The following is a 24,166-nucleotide window of genomic DNA, read 5'->3' as shown; positions in this document are numbered from 1 at the left end:
AAAGGAAAGGAAAGGAAAGGAAAGGAAAGGAAAGGAAAGGAAAGGAAAGGAAAGGAAAGGAAAGGAAAGGAAAGGAAAGGAAAAAGGAAAGGAAAGGAAAGGAAAAAGGAAAGGAAAGGAAAGGAAAGGAAAGGAAAGGAAAGGAAAGGAAAGGAAAGGAAAGGAAAGGAAAGGAAAGGAAAAGGAAAGGAAAAAGGAAAGGAAAAAGGAAAGGAAAGGAAAGGAAAGGGAAAAAAAAACAACTTGATAGGTTAGTGTTCTGCGGCTGTGACAAAATACCGGAGGAAATCAACTTTAAAAAGAAGGAGGTTTATATCTGTTCACAGTTTCAATGTTGGGTCTGCTGACTTCACTGTCTTGGAGCCTGAGATGAAGCAAAACATCACCGTGGGGTCGTCAAGGTGAGGAGCAAAAAGAAGTGCAAAGTTGTTCATTTCTTCATTAGAAGGCAGAAAGAAAAGAGAGCAGAACGGTCGGGGGCAGACTACACCCTTCAAAGGCACACTTTCTCCCTCTAGGCCACAGTTACAAACATTTCTACTACTCTGAAGCAAGGCAAGTTAGGTATCTTCAAAATATGGTGTCTCGGGGAGCTGGGGGAGCATCTCAGATCAGAAAACTGTTCTGATTTACGTATGAAATTCCACCACCACCACCATCACCACCACCACCACCACCACCACCCCACCCCCTGTAGAACCCGTGAGTTTAAATGCTTGCTCGTCATCTGGCAGATGTTAGAGAAGGTTGTGGAACCTTCAGATGGAACCTCATTGGAGGAAGCGGGCCATTGGGGTGGGCCTGAAGGTTACATGGCCCCGCCCAGCTTCCTATTCACTTTTTGCTTCCTGAGGCCTGGTGACCTGCCAGCCTCCCATTCCTGCTTTCATGGCTTCCCCACTGTCGAGGACTGTGTGCTTCCAAACTGCAAGCCAGAATAAACCCTTCCTTCCTAAGACTGCTTCTTGTCAAGTATTTGGTCACAGCAGTAACAAACGAAACTAAAAAGCTCCAACGGCCAGCATCGCTTATCAGTTTTGCTAACCCTCTCCCAGCAATGTCTTCTTCAAGAACCAGCTGATATTATCAATTTCTTCTCTTCCTCACTTGGCCACACACCAGCTGGGTCGTTTGTAGGTCACTGGGTCATTTAGAACACACCTAACGGTGGACTTGTGTTTTTCTCCATGTTCAGGGTTTCTCATGAGAGGAAAAGGGAGAACAAAAATCATGAAGAGCTTCCAGAGGGCCACCACTCATCCCACGGTCAGGACAAGGAGGGAGTCTGGCTTCCTGGGAGCAGAACTGAAGAGGCAGGAGAAGACCAGGCTGCAGAGGAGGGACCTTTCCTCAGTAAAACAGAACTACAAAAAGATACGCAAGGTAGGAGACCCCAGCCCTGCTGTACATACAAACACTGTGGGCATAAAGGGGTTTACAAAAGAGGAGGCCAGATCTAGGAGCCAGGCCCAGGACAAGGGCAAAACTAGTGTTCTAAGACTAATCATATATAATATGTAGTACATTATACTTTTTTATTTTTGAGACAGGGTTTCTCTGTATAGCTTTGGCTGTCCTGGAACTCACTCTGTAGACCAGGCTGGCCTCGAACTCAGAAACCCGCCTGCCTCTGCCTCCCAAGTGCTGGGATTAAAGGTGTGCCCCACCACCCCCAGCAGTACTTTTAAATGTTGTATTAACAAGTCTACAGAGCGACTACCATCCATGATGAAACTTTTGGCTCAAAAGCTCTACTTTCCATATTACTTTTTTTTTTCATTGTTATCACAAAATATGACAATAACAACATAAGAAAGAAGGGGTTTGTTTTAATATATTTCTATTTTAAAAACATTAATTCCTTGTGAATTTCATAATTTCTACCATGTTAATCCAAACGCCTCTTCCTAACTCTCCCCGGATCTACCTCCCCCCAGCCTTGTACCCTCTTTAAAAAAAAATAGCCCCTTGAGTCCAGTTTGTTCAGTCTATATACTCTTTATTGTGTGGTTCCCCACTGGAGCATAGTCAGCCTCCCAGAGGTCACTCCTTTAAAGGAACTAACTCTTTCTCAAGCAGCCATGAATTATCAATAGCTCCTCAGCTAGGGGTGGGATTTTTATACCCAGCTACCCACTCCCATTCCTTGCAGAGGTTTTTTTTTTTTTTTTTTTTTTTTTTTTTTGTGTTCATAAATCGTGTGCTTGCTGTCCCAACCTCTCTGAGCTCAGATGTGAAACTGTCTCATTGTGTCGGGAAAACACTTTTTCAACCTATTCATCCAAAGCCTACATCACTCTGACAACCTTCCTGTTCCCTCTTTCATGGTGATCCGTGGGAGGAGGGGTGTAATATGGATGTCCAATTTAGGGATGAGTACCTCAATTACTCTTAGCCTGTGAGGTGACATGGTGACCAGTTATGAGACTCTGTGTTAACCACCATCTACAAAAAAAAAAAAAAAAAAAAAGGAAAGAAAAAAAGAAACTTTTCTAATGAGGGTTTATAGATGTAATAATCTATGGGTGTCGTGATAAGTCACTAGGAGATGGCTTTATATTATGTCCATTTAGTAGAACAATAGTAGTATGTTCTCTATCAGGGCCTATTACTTGTCTAGACACAGGTTCTTGGCTTGATAATGGTGCCCAAGTATGAACTTCATCTTATAGAATGAGACTTAAATCCAATCAGAATGTGCCTGGTTCCTCCCATGATGTGCATACCATTATTGATCCAGTGGGCATGTCTTGTCAGGCCAGTTACTATAGCTCACAGGACTCATAGTTTGGTAGGACTGTTGGTTGTGTATCTCCTCAGCAGGTGTGTATAGCACCTTTCAGTTCTATAAAAGCTAGACAATAAGGGTGAAGCTTCCTTACCTCTTGACTGTGTCAATAACAATGCCAGGCATTTGTGGGGGCGGGCTTTAACTCTCATGATCTTAGACCAATATGGTATCAGTGAGCATGCCTTGACAGACTATTTATATAGTTCCCAGAGGTCATGGCTGGTCAAGATTTTTCTTACTCAAAACAAATGCTCAGGAAGAGAATCTGACGGAAGTGTGCGGAGCTTGAGCTTTGGAGATACTTGGCTTTGGCAAGGGGCCCACAACTCTTTGTCACTTTGCTTTTTTTTTTTTACATGTATAGAGTTGTGTTCCTCCATGCAGAATGGAACCCTCCAAATTCAGTGAGGTGAATCCCAGAAACATCCCCATATCGAGAATAGCTACTATCAAAGAGAGTCCTCTTCAAGCGTGAAGAACAAACCTTGCCGAGTGCCAACAGTAGGTCCCTTAGGAGCCTGGGTAATGATGCTGTAACTGAGAGAGCCGAGACAGAGTCACGCCACAGCCCCTCCTTCCTTTTACTCTTGCAGAGTCTTTGTTATTTTAAATGGAGGATTTTTTTATTCCTATATGTATTTATTTGTTGGACAATGGGTTTATATTTATTGGTTTATTCATTTACAAGTTTATAGACACAGTCTCATGTATCGCAGTCTAGCCTTTCACTCACTATATAATAGAGGATGTCCTCGAAGATCCTCCAGATTCTCCTGCTTCCACCTCTGGAGTGACAGCTATGCACCACCAGATCAAGTTTATGTTGGGGAACAAACCTGAGGCTTTCTACATCCCAGGCAAGCGCCCTAGCCACTGAAGCTACACCCCAGTTCTGGCAAATTCTCCTTTCTCCCCGCTTTTCTCCCTTGCTCTCAGCTTCACCTGTTATCTACCCACAGAATTGTTTTAGCACCAAAGGCAAGGAAGTTCCACCCTGGTGGTACCCACACTGCCTGAGCTGAGAGAGCTTCAGAGAGGCGTGATGTCTTCACATTTTCATGTCTTTAGCTAAAGGAGTCAAACTCTTTGCTAATGCATAACAGGTCTTCTATGTGGGCTTCAAAGACAGAGGGACAAACCAGGGGGTGATTCTGAGGCAGATAGCTCTCTGTGACCTCATTTACAATCTGAAAGACAAAAGGCCCTCCTGGTCATTGTACACGGAGCCATTAGCGCTCAAAATGCTTTTCCCAAATTCTCCCAGTGACCTCCAGGGGCCCAGCCACACAGAGTGCAGAATGGCTTTCACTTTATGCAGACACCACAGGCTTTATGAAGATGTACAGTTTGGGTCCCCAGAAAAATCCTTGTTGCCGTGGCATTCCAGCCCATGAGAAATGCATGACCTTGATTAGGAAGAGCTTAACAAATGGGTCTCCTGCAAAGCCTGCCTTCCTTCCTTAGTCCTCAAGGAGAACTGGTTTGGGGGAGGCGATGAAGAGATGACCTGCAGCAAAAGTGAGAGGAAAGGGGGCAGAGATCCTTTATCTTGGGATAAAAGCTTTGGCTTTAAAGCCAAGGAAGCAAGAAATCATCAATGCTTTGAAGGTGATGCTCGAATCAAGGGTTGTATCCATCCTCTGTCAGTCACCTTCTAAGGACCTCCCAGGACCCCACAGCTTTTCTACTGCCATGTACATTCATATTGACTCTCTCCCAGCTTTCCTAGTCTATCTTTCTCTCCAATTCTGTTAGGGACTGTCTTAGGGTTTTACTGCTGTGAACAGACACCATGACCAAGGCAAGTCTTATAAAGACAACATTGAGTTGGTATTGGCTTACAGGTTCAGCGGTTCAGTCCATTATCATCAAGGCAAAAGAATGGAAGCATCCAGGCAGACATGGTGTAGGCAGAACTGAGAGTTCAACATCTTCATCTGAAGGCTGCTAGTGGAAGACTGACTTCCAGGCAGCTAGGGGTCAGGGTCTTAAGCCCACACCCACAGTGACACACCTACTCCAACAGAACCTCCTAATAGGGCCATTCCCTGGGCCAAGCATATACAAACCACCACAGGAACCAAGATTCCCCCTAGCTTTCCTACCTCTACACTACACATCCTTTATGCAGTCAACACAGTGACAGGAACTTCAGACAGAGCTGTATGTGGAAATCACATTCTGTCTTTCACTCAGCAAATACTTGCTGACCACCTACTGTGTGACTTGCTGACCACCTACTGTGTGACTTGCTGACCACCTACTGTGTGTCAGGCACTGCTCCAAGAACTGGAAACATTCTGGAGAAATAAAACCAATTAAAAAAAATGGTCAGAGGCATGAAGATAATGTATTATCCAGTCTCCAAGGCATCCTATCTTTGCAGAGAACAGTTCTGTTGGGGGGCGGGGGTGTCGAGCATCCTTCTCATCGGCAGGTGGTCCCATCTGGGCCAAGTAAATTTTCTCAGGCAGCTATTAGCTCTCAAGCTCTCAGCAAGGAATGTTTGGGAAATGTTTATCCTTGAGCCTGAGTTCAGAACCCACTCACCATACTTCTTTCAAGTCCGCCTTGTGTGTTTCTTATTTACCTCCCACATCAAAGCAACTAGAATTTTCTAACATCTCAGGGTGTCCTCCCACTTCTGACCCAAAGCGTTCAGTAAATCACAGAGCAAGCTTCCAACAAATGCTTTTGCCAGAGCCAAGCAGGTTTCCGTGTCTGTCAACTTACTCTCACTTCATCTCCCAAGCCCGACATAGTGTGGAGGAGGAGGAGTGGGGGCTGGGCAGCCTTGCTGGTTTTTGAGCTAATGAGCTGCAGAAACAAGATCTCGGCTTCCATTGACTGACACGGAGATGTTAGTATTTCAAATGGAATTGTAGTGTGTGCATGGGCATGTATGTGTATGTATGTGTGTAAGAGAGACAGACAGTGAGACAGAGTCAGAGCCAGGAAATGTTTGAAAAAGAAATCGGTTTGCTTGGGAATGTGTGGTTTCCACAGTAATTTTGGAATCTGTGTACAGACAAATGGCAGAGATGACAGATTGAAGAGTCCCCAGTCCTCCCTCCTCCAAAAGCTGTGTATTGGATGTGACTGATGCCACAAACCTTGCTTCGAATCTGTTTCTGCTTGAAAGTAGCAAGGAAAACGTTGGAGACTGTAGATCAAAAAAGCAATGCTCCAATTTATCCAGACTCAGAGTAAGCTCGTCTTTCAGGCCAGTATTGCATAACCACACATCCTGGTGGGACATGCCCACTTAGGCTGGGTTGTTTCGAAGAACATGACTGGTTTTTGGGGGGAAGGAATAGATCTCTGGAAAAAAGGAGGGCAGTGGATAGACCTGTAACTTTAATTTTTTTTCAATGTCTTATTTTTAATAATGGTTCATAAAGGCTTTGACCTCCCTTGTAGACCACCACCCATCAGAGGTAGTGGAAAAGAAAGGATACAGGGGAAGTGGACCTGTAGTGGACCTGTAAAGGTTCTTTGGAGAAACTCCCATTTGTGTTGTCTGGAAATCGGCACTTCAGTTCACAGGGTAGCAGGCAGTGGCAGCTGGGCCCACTCACAAACACTTTACAGATACACCAGCAGTCCAGTTTGGTAGAGTCAGGTTAGCAATAGTGGTGGCATGACCTAGCTAGCAGAGACAGTTAGGCCTCAGCCTCAGCCTGAGTCAACAGAAGGGACTAGGAGGGACACCAGGACACGTTCTTGGCTGTGCTTCTCTCAAGGAAGCAAAAATCAGCAAAGATCTGAGACCCACAAGTGTTGTACAACTAACTGTACCAGTAAGCCAAGCTCTGTCTTCGTCGCTCCCTGGAGACCCATTTATACCCTCCAAACATCACGTGACCTTGCCTCAGCATAGGTTTTGCCTCAGCATGTGCATCCAATCAGCCCAAGTCCTTGGGAGCGGCAAGAAACTGCAGCACACCACCAGAAGTTTTGGGTGCGGTTTCTCTCTATGGCGTCCCAACAAATGCAGCTCAACTACACAGTGTAAGGCGGACCAACACATGCGTGTTGTCAGCAAAGAATCCTTCATTGCATATCCTTTAGCAGAGCATCCTCTATCCTGTGTCTCCTTCAGCAAAACATTGCCTCACAAGTCTGCCTTAGCCTTTCACACCTGTGTCCACTTTAACAAAACGTTCCTTCACATGCTTGCCCCTGCAAAACACCATCCAAATAACTTTCCAAAGAACCCTTAAGTTTCCACTTCATAGACCCAAGACCCAGGGATAGTGAATGATCCTCCACACGCATGCTTGTGTGCTGATGGGTAGTTTGCCTCTGATCTCAGGAACCTTGTCTTCTGTGGTATAAAATGGAGTTTGCCATGCACCAGTTTCCCTCTGTCTCCTGCTCCCCTGAGATGTGAGGAGCACCAGCCATACACTCATGAAGCTAAGAACTCTGCCATGCCTTCCCCCGCTGTGGTGGACTGTACACTTCAAACTGTGAGCCAAAATAAGTCCTTTCTCCCTCCAGTTCTATCAGGTTTGTCACAGGGACAAGGAGCACAACGAATTCATGAAAGATGTTGATAGAAGGTTTTCCCTTAAACCCAAACCCAAACCGACCCCTCAGAAGTTACCATCACCAGTTCCATCATCTGTCTTTTAGAGACAAATGGGTATGTCCCATAATACATGAGGTTCTAGAACAACCGTATGTTCCCAACTAGGTCTGCCCTTTGCAAAGACAGTTGTTCCCTCCTCTCATAACTGTGGCTCTAAAGGACAGGGGAGTTTTGTTTTCCTCAGCCCCTTCACCATCCTCCACTCATGAACCACATTTTCTCTGCTGCCTCCTGCAGCCAACCCTGGAGTTGGAACCGGAGAGTCTGCTATGACTGGAATGGGGAGAACGCCCATCTCTTGGTTGCAACTCCCCTGTCTGTTGACCTAGGACGTAGCTTTGTTAGCAGATTGGCTCATTACTTCCCAAAGTCTTTATCATTTTCAGATTTCAGTGTTCAAAGACAGAAGGTAGCATGTTCTTGGGTGTGTTATGCCTCTGACAAGGCCATATTTATTAGGCTTGTTTGGTGACTTGTTACTCGGTTAAATTCCATTTGGGCCACACCTATGCCCCACCCCACACTGCATCGATATGTCCCAAGAATCTGTACTGAGAAAGAAAGGTGTTTGGCTCTTTCTACATCTACATCCCTTGTCTACATCCATTACAGCTCTAGAGAGGGATCATTCAGCTATCATAATGTATGAATTATTTGCTCCTTAGTGTTTTAAAAACTCTTTAAAAATAACATGCCATAAGCAGAAAGAAGAAACCTATAAAGAAAACCTATAAATTTTAGGGTTAACTTATAAGGATTTTTAACTACAAAATACCTTCATCTTTGCCCTGTAGTACCATAGTCATAGGAACATTGGATCATTTAGGTCATGCACCTAGAAATAGGCATCTTAGAATTCTACTGGTCAAACCCTATTTAAGTGAACACAATTAACAAGATATGTAGAACAATATATACAAGGATGGTTGGTGTCACCTTGTTGCCATCAGAGACCCAAGCTTTCCACAGCTTCCTCCTCCCCTCCTTAGTCTCACCTCCACAAGATGGCTACTCACCTCTAAGGTACAACACATATGCATTCCAAACAGGAAAGGGACAGATGGATCCTGGAAAATGAAACAATCTCATTCCAGCTGTGTACTAGAAAATGATCGCTTCCCATGATCCTCTCCCCCACACCAGACTATCCTTGCTCTCTGGACAGAACTATGACACAGGGCATATGACACAAAGCAGTGGAATGGCTATATATGTAAAGCAGTCACTTCATGACGAGATCAAGGATGATGGGAAACTGATGGATGGTGAAGGCCAGGGCTGACCAAGTATTATTACCCCTGATTCATAAGGGAAAAATATTCTATTATGAAAGTCTAGAGACTTTTCCAAGTTCGCAGCTACAGACAACAGCACCTCTCAGCTTCCAAGGAGCCATCGTCTGCCGTTGTGTGGACACCAGTGGTCTTGTAGGAGGCATCATTTAGAGTCAACCATTGAAACACATCTACTCACAAATGCTGCCCTTCATCTCCCAGCACAGCCAGCAGCCCACAAAGAGAGCCCAGGTGGTAACCAAATCCTGGCTTTGCTACCTTGTGTGTGTGTGTGTGTGTGTGTGTGTGTGTGTGTGTGTGTGAACTCTGTATTGTATTAGCAGCTCCTTCTTCTGATTTTCACAATGCAGCAGAGTTTAGAATCAGCCTTGGTTTGTTCCAGTTTATATTTTCCAGAAAATAAGAGGGTTGGTGCCAGTGAGCCTTTTTCTGTAAACTGATGGTGGAATGGTGGTTAATAGCACACTGTAGCAAATGAAGAGGCTTGATTCCCAGTCCCATGAGCTTCCAATGTGTGTTCCTGGCCAAGTCCTGTAACCTTTCTCTGTTATTATATCTCCACCACTGGATTAGAGTCCTCTTGCCACAGAGCAAATGACCACACATCTGGTGGATTAAAACAACATCTGCTAATTATGTCTACTTTTATGGGTCAGGAAACTGGACAAAGCTTAACTGACTCTTACCCTTGGCATCTCCTTGTGGCTCTGGGTTCTTGGCAAGATCCATTTCTTTGCAGACTTAGAACTCACATTGGTTTGTCTCTTGAAAGCTTTGAACCCAAGATCATTTCTAAGGTACTCAGTGAATCAGGTCAGGCCTGCCAAGATATGCTGTTTGTTTGTTTGTTTGTTTGTTTGTTTGTTTGTTTGTTTGTTTGTTTTTGGGGAGTGTGAGTGGTTTGCTTGCGTGTAGGCATGTGTACCATATGTGTGGTTCCTGTTGAGACCAGAAAAGGGCATCAGATTTTCTGGAACTAGAATTACAGATGACTCTTAGCCACTATGTGGGTTCTAGGAAACAGACTGGTGTCCCCTGGAAAGCAACAAGTCTCTTAGCCACTGAGCCTTTTCTGCAACCCATAAGCACCTTCTTGATCCCTTTAGAGTCACCTTATAAGGGTTTTTAAACTACAAAATTCCTTTATCTTTGCCTTATAGTGCATAGTCATTGGAATGTTGGATCGTCACATTCACCAGCCCAGGTCACATCCAAGGACATGGATCATCTAGGGCATATATCTTATGGGGTTAGAATCCTAGGCATCTTAGAATTCTACCTGCCATACTCTGTACAATAAAGATTCAGGTTCTGTCTTACACGGTCCTTCTGAATGCTCAAGCCACAAGGTAGAGCCCTTTTGAGGAGCTGGGAGAGTCAAACAATATTAACATAACACTTGTTTTAAAAGAAATCACAAGCCAGGCATGGCGATGCATGTATGTCACCCAGCGCTTGGGAGGCAGATGAAAGAGGGTCAGATGTTCAAGCCGACCTTGGTTACACAGAGAATCTGAGGCCAGCTTGAGTTACATGAGGCAGCTGTGAAAGTGACGCTAACAGAATCAAATTAAAATGTTTAGAAATTACAGTGTTTCTCTTGCATTAACAGCTTTTCCCTGATGCAGAAGTTGGCAAGAAGCCTTAAAGCTTTAATACAACTGAATGACTTTTAGATAGATAGGTAGGTAGATAGATAGATAGATAGATAGATAGATAGATAGATAAGAGATAGATAGATAGATAGATAGATAGATAGATAGATAGATAGATAGATAAATATTTAAAAACCCAGTATGTGTGTGTGTGTTTTTTTCTTTTTTAAGCATATGGGAGCCATTGTCAGAAACAAAAGGTGCTTAAACCAGTCAAACACTGCAATCCATAAGGTGATCATTTCTACCCTTAAACCCCCCACCCCCACCCCCTGGTTTGGCTTCTAGCATGCAACACAAAGGAGCATCTAATTTGGTTGCCAGAGTCTGCACAGGTAAGTCCAGATTCTAACCGGGTGCTGTATAAGCCCCTGCTGCCCTAGTGGAAATCACCCAGAGGTTTGTCCAAAGCACTGCTCAGCAAAACTCAGACTCAGTGGGCATGGGGACACCTGCGCACTGGACTTTTTGAAAGCCTCCATGGGAGGCTCCTACACACTACCAGGGCCTGGAGCTGCTACTCTCCAGCCTGCGAAAATTCAGTGCCCCTACGCTGAACATTAAAACCCCTTTAGAAATAGCTCTAAAAGGTTCAGTCCATACAGGGCTTGCCGTGAGAGAATGAAAACCTAAGTTCAATCCCTCCGAACCCAGATAAAGCTGCAGAAAGCGCCAGGTGTGATTCTCAGCACTGGGGAGGTACAGATGGGAAGGTCTGGAAAACGTGTCCACCAACCAGCCTAATTGGCGAGCTTCAAGGAAATGAGAGAGCCTGACTCAAAGGTGCGGGAGAGCCAAAGGTGACACCCAGGGTTGTCCTGAGGCCTCCACAGACGTGGGCATGGTAGCGGAGACAGGTAAGTTAATATTTTTATAGAGCCTGCACCATGGCAAGGCCGTTTCTCAAAGAAACAAGAATCAAACCCAAAGATGTAGGGGTGCAGCTCAGTGTAGAGTATTTGCCAAGTATATGTTCTGTTCTTATGAGGATACAGAGTCGCTCAGCAGACGCCTATTTTTACTTTAAAAGGCTCAAAGTTAAGCAGGGAATATGTCTCTTTCTGTGCTCACAGAGAAGTATTTCCAGCCTCAAGGGCATGGGATTAATTTTGAGGTTACAAACAAGTCTTCTTTTAAAATTTCCAGTTTTCTATGAGTATGTGTTATCTCCGGGTTTAATCACTTCCAGAGAATGCCTCCCTGCTTCTCCCCCTCCCCCTCCCCCTTCCCCTCACCCCTAAAAACCATCACTAAAGAAAGAATTTTAAAATTAGTCAAATGTCCTGGTTATCTCACAATAAATAAAGAGCAGCCTGGAGTCTCCCACTCCCCTGTTCCCTGAGCCTTTCCTCTTCCCCAGGGCCACCTCCATCCCAGCCTGGGAGGGGCTGCCCCTGATGCCTGCTAGATGAACAGTCCCCGAGTCCAGCAATACTGGCTGCAAAGGCCAACAGTTAGTGGCTAAGGGGGCCTCAGCAAAGCCCCATGAGACTAGATTCCTCTTAGGATAATGCTGAAGTAGTGGAAGACATTTGAGATTGAAAGCCACGTGGGCTCTGGTGCCTGGGATCTAAAGGGGAAGTCCCTCCTGGCACACCACACACTGCTTCGAATTCTTGACAGGCATCCCAAGAGGCAGAGCATCCTGGAAGAAAAGTCCAGTTTCAGCTCAGACAGGCATCTTCACAGTCCTCCCCCCCCCCATGAACTTGTTTCCCAAACATTTATTGAGCCTCTGTTTAAATTCCAGACACCCCATTAAACCATGGTAGCCCAGCCATCACCTGACTCCACTGATGAAAATGTTCAGAGCTGGAGAGATGTCTGTCAGTGAAGTGCTCACTGCACAAGCATGAGTTTGACCCCCAGCACCATGTAATAAATGTGGGCACACATCTGAAACCCCCAACACTAGGACGAGGAGAAAGATGGACATTTGCAATCCATGGCCCAGTCTAGCCTAACAGGCAAGTTCCAGGCCAGTTCGAGATCCTGCCTAAAAACACAGGCAGACAGTACATGAGACACAGCACCCAGGAGTGACCGCCATGCTCCACACGTGTCAGCACAGATGTGCATGCTCAGAACACAAACTCAAAGGAAAAAGGAAAAAAAATGCTTTCCACATACCAGCACGGACCTCAGAATTAAATGTTTTAGCAGACTCTGAAAGACGATTCTGAGTCACATTTTATTAATAATTAATTTACTTTACATCCCTGTTGTAGCTTCCCCTCAATCCACTCCTCTTAGACCCTCCTCTCACCTCGCCCTCCACCATCTTCCCTTTCTCCTCAGAAAAGGCTGAGTCCTGTTTTTATATCTACCTTGGCTTCTAAGGGGAAATGTTCAGTGAGCTGACTTCTTTCTGTTTTTTTTTTTTCTCATCAATTTATTTATTTATTCACTTTACATCTCAATAGCAACCCCCTTCTTCCCAGTCTACCCTATGCCTCCTCCCCTCACTCCCCACTCCCCATCTCTTTTGTGAAGGAGGAGCTCTTTCTGCCCGCCCCCATTATCACCCCACCCTGGCACTTCAAGCCACTGCAGGACAAGACTCATCCTCTCCCACTGAGGCCAGACAAGGCAGGCCAGTTAGGGGAATGGGATCCACAGGAAGGCAACAGACTCAGGGAAAGCCCCTGCTTCAGTTGTTGGGGACCCACATGAAGACCACGCTGCACAGCTGTTACAGATGTGCTGGGGGTTGGGGTAGGCCCAGCCCATGTTTGCTCTCTGGTTGGTGTTTCAGTCTCTGGTAGCCCTCAAAGGTCCAGGTGAGTTGATTCTGTTGGTCTTCTTGTGGAGTCTCGATCTTCTTCAGGGCCCTCAATCATCCTTCCAACTCTTCCACAAGACTCAACTGAGCTCCATCTAATATTGGGCTGTGGGTCTCCGAATCTGTTTCCGTCGGCTGTTGGGTGGAGCCCCTCTGAGGACAGTTATGCTAGGCTCCTGTCTGCAAACATAGCAGAGAATCATTAATAGTGTCGAGGACTAATTGCTCATGGGATGGGTTTCAATTTCAGCTGTTCATCGGTTGGCCATTCCCTCCATCTCTGATCCATCTTTTTCCCTGCACATTTTGTAGGCAGGATACATTTTAGGTCATGGGTTTTTTTGGATAAGTTGGTGTTCTTATTTCTTCACTGGAAGCCCTGCCTGACCACTGGAGGTGGCCGCCTAAGACTTCCTACCCCCTACTGCTAGGATTCTCAGCTAGAGTTACCCCCATAGACTCCCTGGAGCTTCCCCCCACCCCCACCCCTGTCCCAGGTCTCTGGCACATCTTAGAGATGCTGCCCCTACTGATTTCTGTTTTCTTTCCCATGTTCTCCCTGCATCTGATCTCTCTCTACCCCGTTCCCATCCCCATTCCTACACCCACCTAGTTCCCTCCTCCATCCACCTCTGATATTTATTTTATTTCCCCTTCGATTCAAGCATCTTCCCTTGGATTCTCCTGGTTATTTGGCTTTTGGGGGGGTCTGTGGAGTGTAGCATGATTATCCTGTACTTTATGACTAATATCCACTTATCAGTGAGTACATGCCATGAACGCCCTTTTGTATATGGGTTACCTCACTCAGGATAATATTTTCTAGTTCCATCCATTTGCCTGCAAAATGATCATGATGTCCTTGTTTTTAATAGCTGAGTATTACTCCATTGTTATAAATGAACCACATTTTCTTTATCCATTTTTCAGTTTAGGGACATCTGGATTGTTTCCAGTTTCTGGCTATCACAAATAAAGCTGCTATGAACATAGTTGAGCAAGTGTCTTTGTGGGATGGTGGAGCATCTTTTGGGTATATTCCCAGGAGTGGCTTAGCTGGATCTTGAGGTAGAACTTTTCCCAGTTTTCTGAGAAACCACCAAATTGATTTCCAGAGTGGCTGTACAAGTTTGCACTCCCATTAGCTTTGATCTTAGTCATTCTGATGGATGTAAGGTGGAATCTCGGAGTTGCTTTGATTTGCATTTCCCTAATGATTAATTACATTAAACATTTCTTTAAGTGCTTTTTGGCTATTAGAGATTCCTCTGTTGAAAATTCCCTGTTTAGCTTTGTACCCCATCTTTTAATTGGATTATTTTTGGTGTTCAGTTCTTTAAATATTTTAGGGATTAGCCCTCTGTCAGATGAAGATATTTTTCTCATCCTGTAGGCTGTCATTTTATCCTAATGACTGTATCCTTTGCATTACAGAAGTTTTTCAGTTTCATGAGGTCCCACTTGTTAATTAATTCATGAGTTCCCATTTATTATTGATCTTCGTGCCTGAGCCATGGGTGCTCTCTTCAGGAAGTTGTCTCCGATAGCAATGAGTTCAAGGTTAGGCTCACTTTCTGTTCTATGAGATTTAGTGTATCTGGTTTTATGTTGAGGTCTTTGATCCACTTGGACTTGAGTTTTGTGCAGGATGATACATATGAATCTATTTGCATTCTTCTCCATGCATTCACCCAGTTAAACCAGCGTTATTTGAAGATGCTCTCCCTTTCCCATTGTATTAAGAGTCCAAAGGTGTATGGGTTTATTTCTGCTTCTTGGGTTCTATACCATAGATCAACCTGTCTGTTTCTATACCAATACCATGCAGTTTTTATTACTATTGCTTTGTAGTACAGCTTGAGAACAGGGGTGGTGATACTTCCAAAAGTTCTTTTATTATCCTGGATTATTTTAGCTACCAAGGGTTTTTTTTCCCCCTTTGTTTTTTTTTTTTTTCCATATGAAATTGAGAGTGTTCTTTCAAGGTCTATAAAGAATTATGTTGGAATTTTTATGGGAATTTCATAGAATCTATAGATTGCTTTTGGTAAGATAGTCATTTTTTTACTATGTTAATCCTACTGATCCATGAGCATGGAAGATCTTTCCATCTTCTGATATCTTCTTCAGTTTTTTTTTTTCCAGAGACTTGAAGTTCTTGTCATTCAGGTATTTCACTTACTTGCTTATAGTTACACCAAGGTATTTTATATTATTTCAGGTTATTGTGAAGGGTACTGTCTCCCTAACTTCTTACTCAACCTGTTTATCCTTTGTTATAAAGGAGTGCTACTGATTTCTTTGAGTTAATTTTGTATCCAGCCACTTTGCTGAAGGTGTTTATCAGCTGTAGGAGTTCTCTGGTAGAATTTTGGGGGTCACTTGTGTATATTATCATATCATACACAAGTAGTGATACTTTAACTTCTTCCTTTCTAATTTGTATTTCCTTGATCTCCTTTAGTTGTCTTATTACTCCAGCTAGAGGTTCAAGGACTATATTGAAAAGAAAGTAAGTGAACATCTTGTCTTGACCCTTAGTATAGTGGAGTTGATTTAAGTTTCTCTCCATTTAACTTGATGTTGGCCATTGGCTTGCTGTATATTGCCTTTATTGTGTTTAGGTATGTGCCTTGAATCCCTGATCTCACCAAGACTTTTAATATGAAGGATTTTATAAAAGGCATTATCAGCATCTAAGGAGATGATTATATGGGTTTTCCCTTTCAATTTCTTTATATGATGGATTACATTGATGGATTTCCATATATTGAACCATTCTGGCATACCTGGGATGAACCCTACTCGATCATGGTGAATGATATCTTTGATATGTTCTTACATTTGGTTTGTGAGTATTTTATTGAGTATTTTTGCATCAATTTTTATAAGGAAAATTGGTCTGGAATTCTCTTCATAGAATTTCATAGAGGCTTTGTAGTTTGCAATTTTCCTCACTTCTTTCTCTGTTTTTAATCCTTTGAGGAATGCAAGGCTTCCACTCAGCCTGAAGGAGGTGTTGAGGAGGCACACAGCACACAGCAACCCTGACCCTGTACAACAGAAGCTACTTCTATAGAGGAAAAGGAAATGAATGAGCAGCAGGGTTGGCCCAGCAGAGAAAACCTTCAGAAAATGCCTAGGGGATGCAATGGTCTTAATTACCCACTGGTGCTCATGCATGAGAGGATAAATAGCCCCTCCTGCATCTTTGGGAGGTAGAGTACACTAGGAAATTCTCACGAATCCATGAAAGTTGGCCAGCATGAGAAGAGGTGATTAAGGAATGTGGCAATGAAATAATTTACCCTAGAAATTAGGGACCTTTATTAGGTTTTTAATATAAAGGAGCCTCGAGGCTAGAGAGACGACTCAGTAGATAAGGTGTGTGCTTCACAAACATGAGGACTTGAGTCTGGATTCCCAGCACTCAACGTAAAAAAGTCAGGCACAGCAGCATGCATCTATAATACCAGTTTGGGGATCACACTTGTGTCATGATTATACAGCAAGCCCTTTTCTGACTGAGCCCAACCAGAGCTATTTATGTGCTCCAATAGACATGCTCTATAGTTGGAAAAAAAATCATGCAGTCTACACATCCTAAAGTAGTTGTCATCTGGCCTTTGAGGAGAAAGTTTGTCAACCTCTGCATTAAGATAGAGAATTTTCCATCCGTGCAGCAAAATGAAGGGTTTGCACAATTGACTCCTTAGCTGACCTGATTAAGCAACCACACCTGAGCGCTGATAATATTCTCTACGCAATTAAATCCCCACAGTGAGGGTCAGCTCACATAGCTGCAGCAGAATGACTTCCTGAGAGTACACACTCCCCACAAGACATCTCTGAGCATCACCTGGGAATTTCACAGCACCTTTATTAGACAGTTCTCTGTTTTATTCAGTTCTCCAAAGGAACACACGTGTATTAAAAGGATGTGGGCCTTTTAGTCCAACGATGGCTGTCTCACAGTAGAGATGTCAAGAATACAGTAGCTGTTCAGTCTATGAGGCTGAATGTCTCAGCAGTTCCAAACAGGACACTGAAGCCCTGGACAGTTCCTGGTCTTTGGTCAGAATCCTTAAAGAAGCTGGAGAGTTGACTCAGTGGTTAAGAGCACTGACTGCTCTTCAGAAGATCCTGAGTTCAAATCCCAACAACCACATGGTGGCTCACAACCATCCATAATGAGATCTGATGCCCTTTTCTGGGCTGTCTGAAAACAGCTACAGTGTACCTATAGATAATAAATAAATCTTTAAGACCCCTGAAGGAATTCGTTCTAATGCCGGTGAAGGAATATCCCCAGAACCAGCTAGATGAACTTGCCAGTGAGAGTGTGAGCAAGCAGAGAGAACACCATTTCCTTCTACCACATCCATCTGGACTGCCTCCACAGGGGCTCATCCACATTCAGGGTCAATCTTCCTGTTGGAAATCATCTGATCAAGAAAATCCCTCACCCGCCGTAGTGACAAGTGACTTGTGATTTCAGTTAGTCAAGTTGTCGACAGATCAGCCTCCACTCATTGCCACCACGGCTTCCCATTCTTGGCTCTTGGTGCTCTCGAGAGTGTGTTGTGTTCTCTTGTCATACCCTGTGGTCAGACACTGCAAAAGTAACCCTGTTGATTTTAGCAAAGAAGCAGGCAGCAGATCAGGGAATCCTGGAATGCAGCCTTTCTCTTCCTACTAGTTTGAAACAGGTTGGAGGTTGCCAAACCCTCTGGGTTCTATGAATCTACCTCTAATTCCCTTAGGAGCATGTGACAGCAAAGATGTAGGACAAGGTCGTGAATTGTCCCCTCCAACAACAAAGAGCATCCGAATATACGACGTGAGCCCCTTTTCTTCTCACCCATTGCAAGCTGAGAAGATGAGTCCTCACAGAAGGGTGAGCGGAGGGCATGGGGAGCCCTGGGTGGGTGGGTGGGGGATCAGAAGGACAGGATTCCCACTCAGACACTTTCACCTGCCTGCCATTGTTTCAGATTAGACAGAGAAATGAAACCCCTGCAAGTGTGGAAATATACTGTAAGCCTCACTTGGGGAATGACCAAGAGAAGACACTCTCTAGTGTGCATAGTTCTCTGAGGTTCCTGGAGGTGTTTCCCACCCAGGAATCCCTCCGTTCTGCCTCCATGCCCTGAGTGTCTGCTGTGCATGTGTAGACTGCATAAGGTGGTCTTTACCCCTTGATGGCCCGGAAGCCCTTTTGCCTTTCCCACCATTGATGGACTGTCTTTCCCACATGTAGTAGGTTCCTTTCACTCTGTGGGAAATGTGTTCCACCAACACTTCAGAGTTATTCTGAATTTTTATCCCTACTATAGACATTTAAAAATCCAGAAAATCCAAATCAAATTGCTCACATGGGTGACAAATTTCCGTGGGGAACTTCTTACATGGTCTGCAAGCCATGTCGGTGGGGAACACCTAATTGGGGCAGGTTCTGTTAGTTTTAAAACAAAATCCCAATGGTTTGATTTTACCAAATGGAGACTCGGGAGTCAGATTGCTGGGGTGAAAGCCTACTACCTCAGAGAGGCAGACAAAGCACCCAGCAAAACTTCCTCTTCAACCAGCATCGCAGAAGGACAAAGCTCCTTCACACTCCTTCTTAAATACCTTTCAAACTAAATGCCCCTCCCTTCTACTTCCTGTGCGCCTCTCTATCTGTCCCCGTAACTTCCTCTCAGTCTCTATGGATTCTTCCTGTGTTCACTCCCTGTCAACTGGTTGTTCGCTCTGCCTCTTGACCTATGGTTGACTTTATTTAATCTGGTGAATGATGGTGGTGAGGAGGAAGAGGAGGTGGTGGTGATGATGATGATGATGGTGGTGATGATGATGGTGATGCTAAATCTTATAAAGAAAGAACCAAGAAAATAGGGAGAAACGGCAGAAATGATATGGAGAGAGATGGAAGGATCACTCATTTTCCACTGCAGAGAGAGCTCCACGGGAGGTCAGCTCTGGTCACAACCTGGTCTTGGTCCATCTGAGGTCTGTCGCCAACAAGCCATAGCTCTTCATGGTAAACCCTTAAATGGCCTTCCTTTGAAAGAGCAGCTACCCTGAAACTACATCTAGCCACTGACATCTGACTGCACAGAAGGTGACAGGACCTAGAAAAGTCCCCTTCCACACTGCTGGGTCAGTTTTCCCATCTGGGAAGGGAAAGGCTTGATCCCTGAGATCTGATTGGCCTTGAATGTTTGTCACTCCTCTGTCATCATCCCAGGGTGACTCTTTCACTCCCTATCTGGGGTCTTTATGGTCAGTGCTGGAAGAAACAAAACCTGGTCTTGTTTCCTGATATGTGGGAGACAGGATGTGGTCTAACTCCCTCGCTGGGACCAAGTTCCTGTGGTGGGCCTGGCTTCCCACACACTCATTCTGCCACATGCCTAGTTAGAATGGGGGTGGAGGGGGGAACTCAGTTGTCAGCAGCCCAAAGCCATTAGCCACCAATCTCAGTTATTGGCCAGATTCCTGGCTTTGTAGAAACAAACAAGAAGAAGCAAGCTGTGGAGAGAGATGGTAATTTCCGGGACTCCTCCACTAAGAAGGAAGGCAAACGTTCCTGGGGAAAGTTTTCCTGGTGAGGCACACGTGAGCAGATCACGAGGTGGAACTCATTGTACAAGGACGATTTGTGGTGTCCAGGAAAAGTTTGGGACCTGTTGACAGTCCAGAGGGGTCGAGTAAGGAGAAAGAAATGAGCCGAGGGTCCTATGGTCAGAAACTAGAAAAGTCAGGGAGGCAAAGCCACAGTAGTTATCTTTCTAATTACTGTGAGAAAATGTCTGATACAAGCAATTTGCAGAGGGGAGACTGTTTTGGCTCAAAGGGATGGTCTACCGTGGGCAAGACAGCCTGGTGGTAAGAACAGGAAGCAACGGGGCTTCTTTGATATGTTGCTTTCTGTTCAGTCCAGGACCCCAACCTACAGTAAGGGTCACCCACATTTACGGTGGGTCTTTCTTCACACGTCATCTAATCTAGAAAATGCCTCCTAGATCGGTACGGGTTTGTTGCCATGGTGATGCAGCTCCATGAGTGTGTGTGAGCGCGCGCACATGCGTGCGTGGTGCGTGCATGCATGCGTGCGTGTTCACGCGCGCTGCTATCACCAATTTTTCACATGAATGCCAGTGATCCAAAGTCAGAGCAAACATTTACCTGACTGAGCCCAGTGTGTTGCTTTTCATCTAAACTAAGCCACTCCAAAGCTTGGGGGGGGGGGGATAACCTTGGTTAGGAGTCTCCATGGAGCTGAGTGAAAAGCCAAGGTCCCATAGTGAGTCAGCACCATTTGAGCTGAAACTGTCTGTGCTCTGGCTCTCAGCGCATGGCGCTAGACTCCTGCTCAGTTAGAGTTTTACTGCTAACCATGACCAAGGCAACTCTTATAAGGACATTTAATTGGGGCTGGCTTATAGGTTCCCAAGACTCAGTCCACTATCATCAAGGAAGGAGCATGGCAGTATCCAGGCAGGCATGGTGCAGGAGGAGCTGAGAGTTCTACATCTTCATCTGCAGGCCTCTAAAACTCAATTCCAGGCAGTTTAGGGCTAGGGCCCAAGCCCACAGTAGTGCACCTACACCAACAAGGCCACACCTCCTAACAGTGCCACTCCGTATCCCAAGCATACACAAACCATCACAACTCCCCAGAGCAAGTGGAGGGCGTGGCTCTTTCCTCTGTCTCTCAAGATAGCAGAAGGCAAAAGCCAATGAAAGCCCATCTCATCGATGAGAGGCATGAGCGAGAGCTGCTTCCTGTAGTACAGCTTGTCTAACGAAGTACCCATGCAAACTGGTCCTTTGCAGGCACGTATGGCCCGTCTGCCCCAGCAGGGCCCTTTCCGGCACCTTATGGACATGAAGGCAGAGAAGAGGCTGGCGGGGTGGAAGGAACGCCGTAGCCGCTTTGGTGACATCAACGTGCACAAATGCTATCAGTTTGGGCAGGTCTTCTCTCCTTTCCAGGCTCTGGCCACCACAGTAAGTTTCAGATTAAGTCCTCGGGGGCCACCAGGGACAAACCTCAGTTCTTCATTCTTTTCAGGAGTGGATTAGTCAGTTTTGGCCCCAAGAATGCCGAGTCGCAAAGGATTAAAGCTAACCCCTAACTCAGTATCTTAGATTGGCAAGCATCTATTCTCCGGACTCATTATCTACAGAGGAATATACTTCTGTTGCTTTTACTCACTGCCAGCTCACAGAAAAGAGGGGGGCGGGGTGTAAAGTGCTGAGACTTGTCCTCCCATCTGCCACCATAAGTAGTCTCTCCGATCATATGGGACAGTGACATGTGGGAGGAGTTCAGGGGACGGGTAGAAGGCAATGGCTATAGCTGTGATGTTCAGAGATGAGGCAATTCCACGGCAAGAGCTATACTGGAAAGGAGAGGCAGTTGGTATACTTGCGGTCTGAAAATCTGAGTGTGCCTCAGCATTACTTGGAAAGACTGTAAAAATGTAGATTCCTGGGTCTGTGACAATGACTTGATGGGCTGTGCAAGCAATACGGGCCTGAGTTCAAATCCCCAAGCATCTACATAAAAAAGCTGGGCGTGGCTCCGTGCATACCTGCAATTGTAGCTCTATGGGTGACAAGGGGCAGACACTGGAGGATCCCTGGGGCTTAGTGGATGCTGTCTAACTATGGGTTCAGTGAGAGACCTTGGCTCAAGAGAATAATACAAGGGATGATAGATCAGGACATCCACCGCCCTCTTCTGGCTTCCATGTACCCATGAATGTGCACATATGCACACGCGGGCGCGCACGCACACACACACACACAAAGTGTGGATCCCAAGCTTTTGTGATTTCAATTATGTGGTGGGTTTTTGGCAGGAGGGAGCTTGGAATTGCCTTCCTGAATTATTGTGCATACTGCCTTTGTGCCTTATTACCCAGTCAACCACGTCCCAGCCTTGCTTCTGCGATGGCACTCACAGAAAATTACCCACTAGGAGGGTAACTAACAGGGTTAAACAACTAGAACCCTGAGCACAGACGAGACAGCATGCCAACTGCAGCTAGTCACAGCCCTCCGACGTGTGCTGGATCCTGCTTGTTGCACATCTGTACTAATGCTTACTGAACATCAGGATCAGCCAGGAAATTAGATATATTAATAATGTCTAAGCCTTCCTCAGAACAGTTAGATGAGGGGCTTGGGGTTGGATCCCAGACATCACATCTGCAGCTCTTCAAACTCCGCACATGATGTCACCAGCGCATCCTTAAGCTTTCCAAGAGTGACTTTGACATTTGTCCCTGCAGTTTCCAACTGTTAACACATGGAATCTTGAGTCTCAGAAGACTCCGAGGTCCTCGTTCTAAAAGCAAATATCTCAGCTCCTTTGGACCGGAGCAAACCAGATGGTTTGTCGTATGAACCACATTCCCATGTGAAGTTGAATTTGAAAATGACCACTCTCTGACCTTTCTAGAAACTAGCCAAATTTCATCTTCTGTCCACTGACCAATATTCTTCAGACACTGTGCTTCTGTCCAGGCCCAAACACGAGCATGGGAAGCCAAACCCCACCCCCAAGCAGCTTCTGTCCTTCCTGGAACACCAGGAACAAAAGCCGTGAACCGGAGTCCTGCAGTCATGATAACTGGTTAATGAGAAGGTGCATAAACTGATTGCCCAGAAGGAGCTAAGAGCCATTTATATCAGCATGTGGTGTTGCTGCAGAACAAACCCCTACAAATGGATGCCTCCTCTATGGGAAGAGACTATCTCCCATGTGCTAGAAGGAACGGTGCCCATGTGCTAAGTTACTAACTCGTGTCATGTTGCGGTAGTGACTTTTCTGTTAATGTGATAAAGCAAGAAATGATGGCAGGAAGGAAGGGTTTATTCAGGCTTATGACTCCAGAGGGGATGGAGTCCATGATGGGGGGATCCTGCAGCATAGGACAACAGGAAGCCAGCTGGTGATGTATTTCTATGCACAGGAAGCAGAAGGGCAGAACAGGAAGTGGAGGGAGGCCACCCCCACTCCCCCAGTACTTCCTCCAGCAAAGCTCTCCAAACAGCATCACTGGGGGTGGGGGGCAGTTCTCATTGAAACTACCACCCGGGTTGTGCACTGAAGACTGGGCTAACACTTAATTCTCACACACTCTGTCCAATGAGCATCATGCACACTCTGTACACAGGGCCTAAAGCTAGAAAAACACAGCTGCTTGTCTTCCACTGTTACCATTCCATAGGGAAGCCAGGGGTTGAGCCTGGGAAGCTGTAGCTAGGCACAGCTCCCTTTGGAGATATCAACAGGTATTCTCCACCTCCATGCCCCTTCTCTCCACAAGTCTTCTCTGTTTCACAGGAGATGCGAAGGCTGGTGCTGCCCAGAGACTTGCCCATGAGTTCTCACAGGCGGAGAATAAATCCTTCATCCCTCGGTGACATGAATTTCCAGGATTTACCCCTGTCTCCAAAAGAGCTGACACTGGGAAAGGATGATGGCCATCATGAAAAGGACAAGCCAGTGAGCCACATTAAAAAGCCTTTATTCCCCCCAATAGTTAAAGCAACAAAATATAATGACATGAAATGAAATTGCAAAGCTTGTATGGTGGTCCCTCACTGCAAGATCTGACATAAAAGCAGAAAACGTCCAGGGATCCGAGACCGTTGAGCCAGCCTCACATATGACCACATTTTTATGGTCTAAGAAATGACCATATTATGCTCTGGCATGGGCTGAACCATTAGAAAGTGTAAGAGGCACAACCAGACCCAAATCCTCAATGACACTTTCCTCAGAAGCCTTGAAGCATTATTAGGATAAGGCTGCCACTCTGCAGAAGTCCATCATTGCTCACTCACTACTCCTGGGGTATTATATGAGCATCTTGGGTTTAGTTCCTCACAATGCGGCTAATCAGAGTGGGGGTTGGGGTGAGAGAGAGAGACAGATCGAGAGAAGAGAGGAGAAAGGAGAGAAGAAAGAGGAAAAGAGGAGAGAGAGGGAGGGGGAGGGAGAGGGAGAGGGGGAGAGAGAGAGAGAGAGAG

The 24,166-nt window shown here is 45.4% G+C and overlaps 1 protein-coding gene and 1 long non-coding RNA gene across 2 annotated transcripts in view; one reads left to right on the top strand and one right to left on the bottom strand.

Moving 5' to 3' along the window:
- LOC110305676 overlaps positions 1-24,166 on the top strand; it is a 40,111-nt gene that overhangs the window by 12,505 nt on the left and 3,440 nt on the right. The window contains exons 2-5 of the mRNA XM_021177741.1: positions 1,196-1,383; positions 17,881-18,014; positions 20,957-21,130; positions 23,478-23,639. Of these exons, the coding sequence (XP_021033400.1) occupies positions 1,196-1,383; positions 17,881-18,014; positions 20,957-21,130; positions 23,478-23,639 (658 nt within the window). The remainder of the gene's footprint in view (positions 1-1,195; positions 1,384-17,880; positions 18,015-20,956; positions 21,131-23,477; positions 23,640-24,166) is intronic.
- Positions 12,508-18,109, bottom strand: LOC110305678. Its single transcript, XR_002379179.1, has 2 exons — positions 17,979-18,109; positions 12,508-13,297 (listed from the first exon to the last, which is right to left on the bottom strand). It is a non-coding gene; the product is annotated as an uncharacterized LOC110305678 (long non-coding RNA).

The sequence above is a fragment of the Mus caroli genome, chromosome 11 (genome assembly GCF_900094665.2).
Source record: "Mus caroli chromosome 11, CAROLI_EIJ_v1.1, whole genome shotgun sequence".
NCBI lineage: Eukaryota > Metazoa > Chordata > Mammalia > Rodentia > Muridae > Mus > Mus caroli.
This window is presented reverse-complemented; position numbering and strand designations above follow the sequence as displayed.